Source organism: Mchenga conophoros, linkage group LG14 (assembly GCF_057382185.1).
Source record: "Mchenga conophoros isolate Kocher_MC1m ecotype Shallow Benthic linkage group LG14, M_conophoros_male_GT1.1, whole genome shotgun sequence".
Lineage (NCBI taxonomy): Eukaryota > Metazoa > Chordata > Actinopteri > Cichliformes > Cichlidae > Mchenga > Mchenga conophoros.
The window spans coordinates 18,574,279-18,586,939 of record NC_140539.1 but is presented as its reverse complement, the minus strand read 5'-3'; the positions used below and the strand labels follow the sequence as shown (position 1 = coordinate 18,586,939).

The 12,661-nt window shown below is 38.8% G+C and overlaps 1 protein-coding gene across 5 annotated transcripts in view; it reads right to left on the bottom strand.

Moving 5' to 3' along the window:
* dync2h1 (dynein cytoplasmic 2 heavy chain 1) overlaps positions 1-12,386 on the bottom strand; it is a 203,464-nt gene extending 191,078 nt beyond the window's left edge. For 3 of the 5 annotated variants that reach the window (XM_085245676.1, XM_085245680.1, XM_085245679.1), the window contains exons 1-19: positions 12,052-12,261; positions 11,221-11,424; positions 10,472-10,645; positions 10,201-10,339; positions 9,869-9,987; positions 9,387-9,531; positions 8,868-9,013; positions 8,364-8,450; positions 7,594-7,728; positions 6,030-6,143; positions 5,816-5,927; positions 5,241-5,365; positions 3,771-3,946; positions 3,306-3,501; positions 2,129-2,224; positions 1,699-1,860; positions 1,458-1,556; positions 1,049-1,188; positions 530-758 (exon numbers count right to left, since the gene is read on the bottom strand). In XM_085245676.1, the coding sequence (XP_085101802.1) occupies positions 530-758; positions 1,049-1,188; positions 1,458-1,556; positions 1,699-1,860; positions 2,129-2,224; positions 3,306-3,501; positions 3,771-3,946; positions 5,241-5,365; positions 5,816-5,927; positions 6,030-6,143; positions 7,594-7,728; positions 8,364-8,450; positions 8,868-9,013; positions 9,387-9,531; positions 9,869-9,987; positions 10,201-10,339; positions 10,472-10,645; positions 11,221-11,403 (2,577 nt within the window). In that variant the 5' untranslated portion in view covers positions 11,404-11,424; positions 12,052-12,261. Of the gene's footprint in view, positions 1-529; positions 759-1,048; positions 1,189-1,457; positions 1,557-1,698; positions 1,861-2,128; positions 2,225-3,305; positions 3,502-3,770; positions 3,947-5,240; positions 5,366-5,815; positions 5,928-6,029; positions 6,144-7,593; positions 7,729-8,363; positions 8,451-8,867; positions 9,014-9,386; positions 9,532-9,868; positions 9,988-10,200; positions 10,340-10,471; positions 10,646-11,220; positions 11,425-11,969; positions 12,263-12,355 lie in introns of those variants that run through there. The other 2 variants (XM_085245678.1, XM_085245677.1) reach the window with 2 other exon arrangements.
* Positions 12,387-12,661: the final 275 nt, after the last annotated feature.

Genomic DNA, 12,661 nt, shown 5'->3' with positions numbered 1-12,661 from the left:
CGGGCGGAGGGCTTCCCCCTGCAATTTATACATGCATGATCGCAGACTAAAGGGAAAAGACAATAAACTGTTCTGTCATGGTAGTATGCAGGGGAACACAGCAGTGAAACAACAGCGCTTCAATACAAAAAAAAAAAAAAAGAGAACAATGACTGATCCAGGTTTCATTCTTTCAAAGACAGCAATACAGTTATTCCTCAGTGCAGTGCTTCAGTGAGAAACTTGTGACAAGTGTTTCATTATTTTAAATATACGTACATATATAAAATGGTACGCTGCTGAAAGAAACTAAAATCAAGTCAGAACCATGATGATGATAATACTAAAGATTTAAGTGCTGAGCCAAATAACTGATCGGAAGTTATTAAATCTCGAGTCCGAATTTGACCAGCCTCAAATCCGGTCCAGGTGTCAAAGAGTTACACAACATGCAAATTTTCTTTTTTGTACATAAAACACTATACAGAGGCTCTCTTAAAGGAAAGTTAATAACAAATCACTCTCAGAGTAATTATAAAAGTCAAAACACCTTGAACTTGTGTTGTATAGCTTCCAGGCGACTAAAGAGGTCCTCAGCCTTGCTGAAAATCGTGAGGAACCCAGACGCATTCCTGTCAATCATGATGTTGAAGATGAGCTCCTCCCCCTGGGTGCTGACCCCTCGGAACTGGTTTGGGATCGAGATGAAACGCTTCATTTCTCTAAAATAGCGTGCACGCACCTCCTCAAATGGTGGCGAGAACTGTAAGCGGCCCTGCCTGTTAACAAGAACAGGATTAAAACGATTCCACGGTTTACTCTTAAATCCACATTAATCGATGATACCCTTTTAGAAGAAAGAGGAAGTGATAGAGAGTTAGAGAAAACTGTTGATATGACCAAGGGTGAGAAGTGAGAGGTGTGGGGAAAAGTCAGTAGTTGCTGTTATTGACAAGAGAAGTTGAAAATGCAGATGCAGAGAAAATGCAGAGAAGGGAAAAATGATGACAAGAGTTAGAGGGCAGAGAGAGAAAGCAAAACCTGGACAAGTGAAATTTTGGGCACTGACTTGAAAGTGAGATCAATGTGTATTTCTGGCAAGTTCTTGTTCAGTGCTTCCAGCCCAGTCTGATACTGGTGTTCAAGAGCTTTGTACAGCTGATGGTTCCAGTGCTGACGCCATGCCCGCATGTCATCAGACCTGAAGCCCTACAGACACAAACGCACACACACACACTTTTTATTTCCTATACAAAAAATATTTTAACTATTTATCCAGAATGATTTATCCTGAAATAAGAATGTTTTCATGCTGAAAACATGGAGACATATTTACTTCCGTATTTTAATTTTTTTTATTTACTATTATAGCCAAATCAACGCAACTATTTGTAAAAAAATATTTTATGCACAAAATAAAAATCCTATTAGGCAAAACATCTGCGACACATTCCATCCAAGACATCTCCAGTCAATACCTGAGCCTCCAGAGTGGCAAAACCAGCACGAAGCTCCTGAAGACCATCCTTCCATCGCTGCTGATGTCTCAGTAGGTCAACATTCATCAGTGTCACGACCTAAAAAATGTACCCACAGATACGGAGAAGAACAAAGAGAATAGTAAGACTTTTGCTGCTTATTCCAATTTGAGTGGGGAAGTGTTGTTGCAAAGAACTGTACTAAAGGCCAAAAATTTAAATACTGTGTCTCTGCTAGCACCTTCTCAATGAAGTCAGTGTGCCATTTTCGTAACTTCCTGTTTTCGGTGGAGAGTTTTTCAGCAGCAGCCTGCAGCTTGCCAATGTAGACTTCTAACTCTTTGGGGTTGTCCCAGGTGATCTGCAGCTTACTTCCTGTTTTCTTTGACTGAGAACGAGGATTCTTACAAAGACAAGCAGACCGATTATCTCCACGTCAAGACACAAAATTGATGGCAGGCAAATTTTCAAGGTGAACAAAGTTCACCATATATATATATATATATATATATATATATATATATATATATATATATATATATATATATATATATATATATATATATAAGGTACTGGCAACTCATCAACTTTGACTCTTATAACATTACACATAGAAAAGAGAATAAATACAATTAGTATTATAAAACAATACTTTCAAATGTGTGCTGTACCTTAATGACATGCTCAAAGGCCAGGGCAAGATTTAACATCATAGGTCTCTGAGAGGGAATCATCTGCTGGTCAATGGTGTTGTAGAAATGAGCAACCTATGAAAACGGTAATATGTAACAGTACGAGCATAAAAAAAGCAATAGATATTCATAAAGATATACACAGATATACCCTGGCTACTATGTTAGGAATACATGCTCAACTGCTCTTTAACAAAAATATCTAATCAGCCAATCACATGGCACCAACTCAATGAATTTAGTCTAAGTCTGAATCTGAGCGTTTCAGAAACTGCTGATCTGCTGGGATTTTCCTTCACAACCATCTCTAGGGTTTACAGAGACTGGTCTAAAAGAGAGAAAACACCAGCAAGCAAACTAAAAAGACCTTGTCAGACTAATTCAGGAAGGCAACAGGAACTCAAATAACTATTTGTTACCACCAAGGTATGCAGAAGAGTATCTCTGAACACAAATCACACCAAACCTTATTGCTATATTGGGCTTTACTAACAGAAGAGCATTCTGCATGCCATTCCTGTCAGGTAGTAGCAGGAAATTGAAACTAAAATTCTCATGGGTTCAACAAGTCTGGACAATAGAAGATTAGAAAAAGCATTCCCTGGTCTGATGAATCTCAATTTCTGCTGCAACATCCAGATGACAGAGTCAGTATTTGGTGTAAACAACATGAAAACATGGCTCTATCCTGCTTTATATCAGTGGTTCAGGCCGGTGGTGCTGGTGTAGTGGTGTGATGGTCTGAAGGATATGTTCTTGCCACACTTAGGCTCCATATTAAATACTGATCATCATTTAAATGCCATAGCCGGTTCTGCCGGAGGTTTTTTCCTATTAAAAGGGAATTCTTCCTTCCCACTGTCACCAAAGTGCTTGCTCATTTGGGGTCACCTGACCTGATTGTTGTGGGGGTTTTTTACCTTACAACATAAAGTGCCTTGAGGCAACTGCTGTTGTGATTAGGCACTTTATAAACTGTACTCAAATGGCCTCCACGATTACCAGATCTCAATCCAACAGAGCACCTTTTTTGGGCAATGGGCAAACCCAGGATGTAACTCAGGACTTCCTGCACGTAACAACTGAAGTGGCAACTGAATGTATATAAATAAATTAGGAAAGAAAAAATATTGCATGTCTTAGCTTCCGCTCTCACCTGTTTTAGGACAATGGCTTGTCTGTAGAATTTATCTGCAGTATTAGCAGCCAGTTGTATCTTGGCTGGGATGGAAAAGCCCAGGGCAGAGAGCTGCCTGACCTCCCTGAGCAGACTGACTAGTCTGTCTGAGTACTGAATCTTGAGTCTGCCATCATCATGGTCCAGCTCCATCACACGGTTACTGGCCTGAAGACTATACAGGGTGTGAGAATAGAGAAGTGCAAAATGTAACATCCATTCAAGCCAATATTCGTTCCACTCTGGGTATTTTAAATGATTAAATAAAAAATACAAAAAAACAGCATACAATTGCAAAAGGATTTAATAACATTGTAGAATTGCATGCCTCTTTCAAACTTGTATATTAATGACCAACATACTCTTCTGTGATGCTTCAACTGAAGTTCTTCTTTACACTTTCATTTCTAGGATTTTGTAACCTAAGGTCAAAATATTACAGACCTGATCCCTGACTTTGGGTCAGTCAGCTCAGAAAGTATATCTCTTGACCAGTCCTCAAACTGCTCTTGTTCATAGGCCCTCAGAATCTCCAGCAGGTCATCACAGAAATGCAGGAACCCTTTGAACCCAGAGAGATCTGAAAGCAGAGCCTCAGCTAGGCGGACAGAGTCTTCCACCTATTGTAAGAATGAAAGACATGAAAATAAAATACATTTTCTTTTGACTGTCACAGAAATTATTTTGTATTTGACATATTAGAAACAAAAAAAAACTGCAAATGTAACAGTTGTTTTATAGCACTGTACAAAAGTCTTGAGCACTCTACATTTATTTATATCTTGCTTTCAAGAATGAGACTGTCTCAAAATGTTTTAAAGTGGTCTTGAGCAATTGTTCTTCAGACTTTCTGAAGTTTTTCCAAAGTTTTTCTTTAAAGATTAGCTGCTTTTTCACTCATTTTCAGTCCACTCCTTGTACCTGACCATTTTCAGTTTTTTTTTTTATGTTTTTAAGCTCCTAACACTGACCTATGACTTATTCCAGCATAAAAAAGGCACCTAACTAAATATATAAGCCAGCATTGTGTCTACATATGGGAAAAAACTTTATTTGCTATCTTTGGGCATTTTGAGGAAACTGGGCAATTTGAGGACTTGAATATTTTAGGAAATTCAAGAAGTTGAGGCCTAAAATTATCTACAGCACATCAACAGTATCTGAAAGCCTTGTCTTTAACAAATACGAAAAAATCCAGCAAAGAGCTGACACAGGAACTGAGATATGCATCTGGACTATCAAATGACCCAAATGACTTCTGAAGGCTCATCAGAAACGGTTTCAGTGAAAGGGTGGCTGTCAAAAGGGGAACAGGAAGAAACAGCCGAAATATGCCTCATTACACAAAATTAGACTGAAAATCAGTGGCAGGTCTTATGGAGCAATTAATCCAAATTTGAAAATGCTGCTTCACATTGCTTTTCATTGTCATCAGTATGTAAGGAGGAGGCCAGGAGGTAGATATAGCAGTAAGTGTCTACAGTAATCTGTAAAAAAAACAGTGGAGGCAGCATTTCATCCAGCGAGGTTGAAAATTTTGATTGAACTATGAATGCAGAAAAGTAAATGAACAAGAAATTGTTCATCATTAAAGCAAAAGTAAGTGGTACATCACCAGCTTAAACACAGTACCTCATGTAAATCTTACATTTTGTTGGCATTTACAGTGTAGGGCCATAAAAGTTCCAGTAGCAATAATTTTTGACATTAATGTCGTGTCATAACAATAAAGTTGACTGAGAGTTTTTTTTAATGTCAGGTAAATCTATGAGCTGCCACTGACAGTCTGGGTTGCTGTGGAGAAGCCTGGGTTTGGTGCTATTTGGCCAGTAAGGTAGGGTTAGGAGAGGTGTGCTCACATGTTGGTGCCATACTCTACATCGCCATTCTGGCAGCTGTAAATGAACCAGTCACCTTGTGTAGGAGCTGCCGCACCCAAACTATTTTGTTGACCACCTCAGGGAGGTTTCGGCCAATAAGAGGGCCAGACTTGTCACCAGGACTTCCATGGCAGCGTGTCTCAAAGTCAGTTTTCAGACCTGAGAAAACCAAAAGAGAAGAAGAGGGGGGGTCAGAAATCAGAAGTGACAATTTATTACCACCTAGTTTCCCAAAAGAGAGAAGACATATTAGACATATTATTTAACATATAACACTGAACTAATACCAGCATTCCTAGACACTCACCATACTGCTCTCAGGACATTCACTCTAACATCTATAGAATTTTATTGCTCTATTCAAACAAAATCATTTCTAAATTTCTTTCTCCCAGCCTTACACAATAAAATCAGCTGTTATGGACAATAACATTGTTAAAACAACATTAATTCAGCATTCACTGTCACATAAATATACAGCATGCATAAACAGGATTTATTCAAGGTGTTTGTATTATCCTCCAGTGTTTAGACAAATCACTGTAAAGTCAAAAACTGAGAAAAATATGTATGTATGTATGTATGTATGTGTGTGTGTGTACTATGTACCCTTGTTGTCGTCTAGTAATCTCGCCAGTAGGGTCTCTCTCTCTGACTGCAGTTCTTTGCGGATGGTGGGACGTCTTATAAGCTCCTTATGTTTCAGAAATACCTGTAATAGCTGGGAAATAAATACACACTCAGGCAAATCCAGTAAGTTAACTCATCAGCACACACCCACACAATATTTCACAATCTGAGCTGAAGTGTGATGTTTCACTACCTGTTGTGGGTTGTCCTGTACATCAGCTATATAGCTCTTCAGTCTGCCAGCAACCTCCTGCTCTGATGGAGCCATTAGACGCTCAAACTGAGCCACTGCTGCTCTCCAAAGAGGCTATAAAAGCACAAAAAAATCAGAGTAAGCACTGATTGCTATTATTAATCCTCTGCACTTCATGATCACTGATGATGATCATTCCTTCTCTATCTATTCCTGTCACTGTAATTTCCTTCATTGATCAGCTTCTCAAAGTACTCTTTTCATCTTCTTAACACACTCCTGTCACTTTTAAATACATTCACAGCTCCATCTTTAACCATCCTAACCTGCTGCACATCCTTTCAAGCCAATCTAATCTTCCTTAGCACCCAGCCTTACATACAATTCACTATAAGCTTTTTCATTTACCTGTCTACTATTCTTCTTCTTCTTGACAATCCCAATTTTTCTAGGATCTCTACTTCCTGTGGAAGCTGAGAAAAGCCCATCTCCCACCATCCATTCTCACCACCTTCTACAGAGGGACTATTGAGAGCGTCCTGAGCAGCTGCATCACTGTCTAGTATGATAACTGCACAAAATTGGATCGCACTACCCTACAACGGATAGTGAGAACAGCTGAAAAGATCATTGGAGCCTCTCTTCCCTCCATCACAGACACTTATCGTAACCGCTGCATCTGCAACGCCACCGGCATTGTGGAGGACCCCACACACCCGTCACATACACTTTTCACCCTGCTGCCTTTTGGCAACAGGTACCGTAGCATTCAGGCCCTCACTGCCAGACTGCGAAACCGTTTCTTCCGCCAGGTCGTCAGACTCCTGAACACTCAGTGACTGGACTGACACACACACACACACACATACCTTCATACACATCACTACCAATCACTTATCTGCAGAATCTCATACACACACGCACACCTTCATGAACCAAGTGACTTTTTGCACAATACTTAATCTTTTGCACATTTCTATTGCACTGTTGTGTCTGCACTGTTTTGTGTCTGTATCATCCTGTTCTGTTGGGTGTTGGACTGTCTTTGTTTGTTTTTTTGTTTTGTTTTTTCAATTTATGCACATTGCACTTTATGTAATCCTCTGTTGATTGTCTGTTATATGTCATATGTAGCACCAGGGTCTTGGAGGAACGTTGTCTCGTTTCACTGTGTATTGTACCACTGCACATGGCTGGAATGACAATAAAGCCACTTGACTTGACTTTTGTTGGACAACCTCTTTCTTTGAATACTTTCCTGTGCTTCCTCATTCCACCACCTAGTGTCTTTATCTTCCTTCTTTGGTTCTGAACACACTAAATATCTTCCTGGAATTTGGTTTCTATCACCAGTTCAGCTGTACTTTCCCAGCCATCTGGTAGCACGTCTCTGCCACACAGAGCCTATTCAGTGGTAAATGTAGTTTAAACTGTGATTCTTCAGAAGTGATAAATACCAATGATTCACTTGAACTGCTACCACTCGGTCTACCACAATCCACAACAGTTGCATATAGATGACAGAAACAAGATACACAGACACGTGAAGTTCTTTATATCGAACCTCTGTATAAGGGTTGTAATGCAGAGGGTTGAGCCCAGAGAATGGTTCGAAAACACGCTCTACAGTCAGAGCCTGTTGCTTCGCTCCTGGTAGCAAACACAGCAGCTTCTCATGAACCACACGTAGAGTCACAACCTGGAAAACATAAACAGAAAAGTGTACAGTGTGCACATCAGTGTCCAATATCCATTCTCACAAGAGTCAACAATATGACTTGTGACTTCTTAGTGTAGAGTAACAAACATCCATGTTCCATCCATGGAAAACAGGGCAGATAAAATATAGTTGTCAGAAAAAAAGAAGAGGAAATAGTGGCTACATGTGTTTCAATTAATAAAACCTTTCTGAAATTAAAAACAAAAATAATCAAATACTCTATTTAATAACAGGTCTTCTTTATAAGAGACTGACAACTTATGAAATGACAAAACTTAGGCCTGAATGTATTTTAACAAGAGCTCCAAAACAATTTTTTTCTATTTATCTATTTATTTTAAGGGCCAATCTCTTTTACTGGTCTTATATTACACTTTTTTGTGTTCTGTTCTTCAGTAGAAAACATGCGAGGGAAAATTCCACCTAAATGTGACGTCTAAAAAAGTAGCAAGAAGGAAACTGATTATTAAAAGTGTGTCTGTAAGTTTCATTTAATCGCTGTATTCAAAGCAAACAACAAAGAGGTTGTGCAAGAACAAGCAAAACAAAACAAAAATTCTGCCTGTTCTCGTTAAAGTAAACAAGAAGTGTTCTGGAACAGAGCCACAGTTTACTTCATTCAATCTGTTTGCGAGGCACTGCAGGGTTTCCGGGGAGTGTTTGTTTCCCTTCCAGGGGTGGGGGGCATGTCTCTTCCACACCTGAGGAAAAAATAACAAAAATAATTTAACAGGTTTCCGGGACTGAACACAAATCATCTTCATCTGGCTTTTAATTCACAAAATGAAGAAACAGTATCTGTCAAATTTTACACACTATTTCCAGCTTGAAGAAAATATATTTCTTACACCATACAGTACATTTGGAGAGTATTCACAGCGCTTCACTTGTTCCATTTTTTGTCACGTTACATCATTATTTTAAACTTGATTAAGTTCAGTTTTCACCAGAAGATTTCACAGACAACACCCCATAATGACAAAGTGAAAAAGGTTTCTGTGAAATTTTAGCTGATTTATTAAAAATGTGTAACGTGACAAAATGTAGAACAAGTGAAGCCCTGTGAATATTTTCCAAATGCACTGTTATTTTTTCTCATTTTCTGAAGCTTCCCATACCTGTCCAGTTAAATGCTCACAGGCTACAACCCACTGTTCACAGATGGCAAAACCCGTTCTCAGGTTCTCTCTCACTAATACAAATGGTTCCTCAAAGATTTTAAGACCACTCAGCTTCCTCTGGACAAATCTCCCCAGGGCCCCGCCTTGTACAGGTAGATATAAAGAAATGCAAAAAGAAGATTAAGAATACAGTTGCTACATGCATATGCATATTAAAAAAAACCCAACAATTTAAAAAAGATTTCACAGGCACATAACAGGTATATTTGGCAACATATTATCCAAAACCCAGAGACCTCGATAGTACGTCACTGCAATCTAAAGCATGTAAGCATTTTATTTTTAGCATAAAGTACGTAATTGCAGTGCGTAGCAAGTACAAAAAAGGACATTTGTTTCAGTTCCCAAAATATGGCCAATTATTACTTTGTAATATAAGGAGTAAGTAAGTACTGTCATTGGCAAATATTTTCTCTCATTTCCCCTTTTTGGTTTGTGTGTGTCTGAGAGTCCTACCGATGACATCCATGAGGCGGACCATGCGTGTCTCTGGGTAAGGGTCGTAATCAGTCTGCCTCCAAATGTCATCCAGAGCGTCCCTGCTCTGTTCCACCAGATCCATAACATCAGACATAGACAGGCTATCGAGACCATCGTATTCCTGGTGGCAACACAAAGAGATCAGTGATCATTTTTAGTTTCCTCTCGGTGTGTTAACAGCTATGTAATAGTAACAAATTACTGTTGAAAACAGCACTTATATAGTGCTAAGCTTTAAAGATTTTAAATGTCTAAATTTGTCATATTGTAAATAACATTGCTTTACCAGCTTATTTATAGAATTATTGCTTAGTACAGTAACAGAATACAGTTCTCATCTCATAGTTTAATTACCTTCCCCCCTTTGTACAAAAACTATATTTAGCATCATATAAATGTATTCATTTTTATTTGTATTCATTTTTTAAATGAGTAAGTCTTGATACATGCATTCATACCTTTTGTATTGGTTTGAAGTGCTCAGTGAAATGTTGAGATCTTTCTCTCAAACTACTCTTCTCTGCAGACTCTGAGAGATCTGCCCAGTACTGGAACTCATCGCTGGGAGTCAGGATGCCTGCAGAGTGTAAGAAATATGATGTACAATGTCTAAAAGTCATAACGTAATCAGTGATATACAAAATGATATACACATACTCGCAAGACGTTTTACCACTCATTATGCATATGATTACATCGCTCCAAAATCCAACAATTTAAAAAACTACCATAACCATTCATTAACACCCTTTCTGCTAAAATATACTCTGCAAACAATATGTGCGCATACCCAAGACATCTTCCTCTGTGCAACCCTTCTTGGCAGAAGGTTGTGTCCCAGACTGGCGAACTACTGAACCCAGACCCAGCTCCAGCTCACTCAGGAGGCCAGCCAGTTTAGGGTCAAATGCAGAACGCCAACGCTCATCCTTGAGAGAACAAAAGGAAAGTTAAAAAAAAACAAAAAGAAAAAAAAAACACTTTCTTTCTTAGTCTAACTACAGATAATGATTTTTCATGTAACATATCTGGAACCTCTCAATGCACAGGGACAGACTCACCTTTAGCAGTACAGGTGCGAAAACCTGTCTGACAGCCTGATAGAGGGTGTTAATGGGAGACTCCAGCATGGATGAAACCAGAAGGCTGTGATGAAGGTTATCTTCTGTGATCACTGTGGGACGCAGCTTGAAGAACACCAGCACATTCTCTCTAGTCTCCCCCACAGCTTCAATCTGTGTCAAAGGATGGAGTTGTTGTTGTTTTTTATTAAAAAGGCACTAAACCGTCAAGTCAACACATGGAAGGTAACTGTACAGAACGTCAAATAACATTTTGTTATTTGCCCCTCCAATTAGCACCTCTGTGTGAGAGACCACAGTTCAGAGCCAGAAAAAGGTGCCCACCCTAGGTTGGAAATTAGTTTCTGCCTCAAGTGGAGAAGTTCAAGTATATCGGATGTTGTTCACAAGTGAGGGGAGAGTGGAGCAGGACACTGACAGGCAGACTAATCAAACCATCTAGAGAGGGATGTCTAACATCTCTACTTCTGCTGCCTCTTTGATGAACACCCAGATAAGTTGGAGAAAGTGAATCATGTATAAAAAAAAACAAACCCAAATCAATTTCTTTGTTAAGTTGATATTTAGAGATATAAATATTAATTGCATTAATATATTTATTGATAATTCATTTTTAAATATGGATTAGATTGAAAGATGTTATAGATTTAAACACTGCATCAGTTCAACAACTATCGATGTGTAATGTGACCCTTTTAATAACTTTTTTTTTTTTAAAGAAAACTTACCTTATTTGATAAGCGAAGGTCATTGTCATGTCTGCTGACAGATAAGACAAATTCATTTCCATCATCTAAGAAGTTATTGAGCTCTGGGCTGTCAGTCAGTGATGATGATGGCTTTAATCCATAGAAGTTTCCAGTTGTGGTCAGAATAAACTTCTTGCGGACATCATCTGAACCATGTGGCATCTTTCTGCTGGAACTAAAATACTGGCAGCAAGAAAGCAAAGACATCCAAATGTAGGGATAAATAATTGTAAAGGAATGCGTCTTTAAAGAGTAAACACAATTGTATTGCTTATCAAGCATAGATCTTGAGACTAAATAAAAAAATAACAATAATTAAAAGTAACCATAACGAGCGGCTTTGATATACATGGTTATTCAGGATAATCTCGCCTTTTTGCTGTTTTATCCAGCAAGAAATATGCCTTAATATCAAATACTATCAAACTAAATTTCTATTTGAACAGCCTACCGTTGGTAAACCCACGAAACCTTTTACATTCACTGGTTCAGTGTCCAGCTAGAGGTTATTGGGTAGTATTTAGAGTCGCTGAACTGACCCAGTGCTGACATCCCTGCTAAATTAGTAGCTGTTTTTGCGCTGAAACATCGTTAGCACATCAAACCACTAGCTTTTTTCGTTTTGTTTAAAATCAGACTTATGCCTGGAAAGCAGCAGTACCAGGTTGTGGCAAAGGAATGGCCACGGGCAGAGTAAACCATCAGCTAATAGCTAACACTAGCCTTGCCTGTGTAGATTAAAGTGCAGTGCATCAGTTCGCTGGCTCACTTTCGGCGCACAGTCAAGCTACAGAATATCTGGTTTCATACCGTTATGTCTCGAAAAGAAACCAAACTCCGAAAGCTTCTGAATGCTTAATCCATGGTTTGAAGTTTTAGCAAAATTGCCCCTCTCAGTTTGTAAGGGAGTTCGTCAATGCTAGTGTCGTTGCCAGGTAACAACGACGAGATTTTGTTTCACGTGACACAGCTATTCCTACGTAGTTTTTATGCGGCATTTACGTATGCGGCCACATTAAATTAAATGTTTGTTTTGCTTTGTTTTACCACATAGAAATGTTAGAATGCAATAGTATTTATTGCCTTGTTACTTTAATAGTAGAGTAGTATATACTTGCGATTCGGCTACTGTTTCAACGGCGACATTCCGGAAGCTACGCAAGCAGATTTAGATTTTCAAACTAAAAGATCTTATCAATCTGTGAAGCGAACTGAGCGAAACCGCGAGGGCAGAAAAAGTGTAGGTTTTATATTAGCATTAGGAAATGGTCAGGTAGCCTACTGTGAGCCAGTGTGAGTTGCTGAGGAAAGAAACCTTAAATAAGCATGCTTCTGTGTAAGAATAATGTTGCAAAGGATTCAAAACAATAATGACGCGTTTGTTTATCTTATTTAGTAAAGAAAGTGGGACATTGTAGAC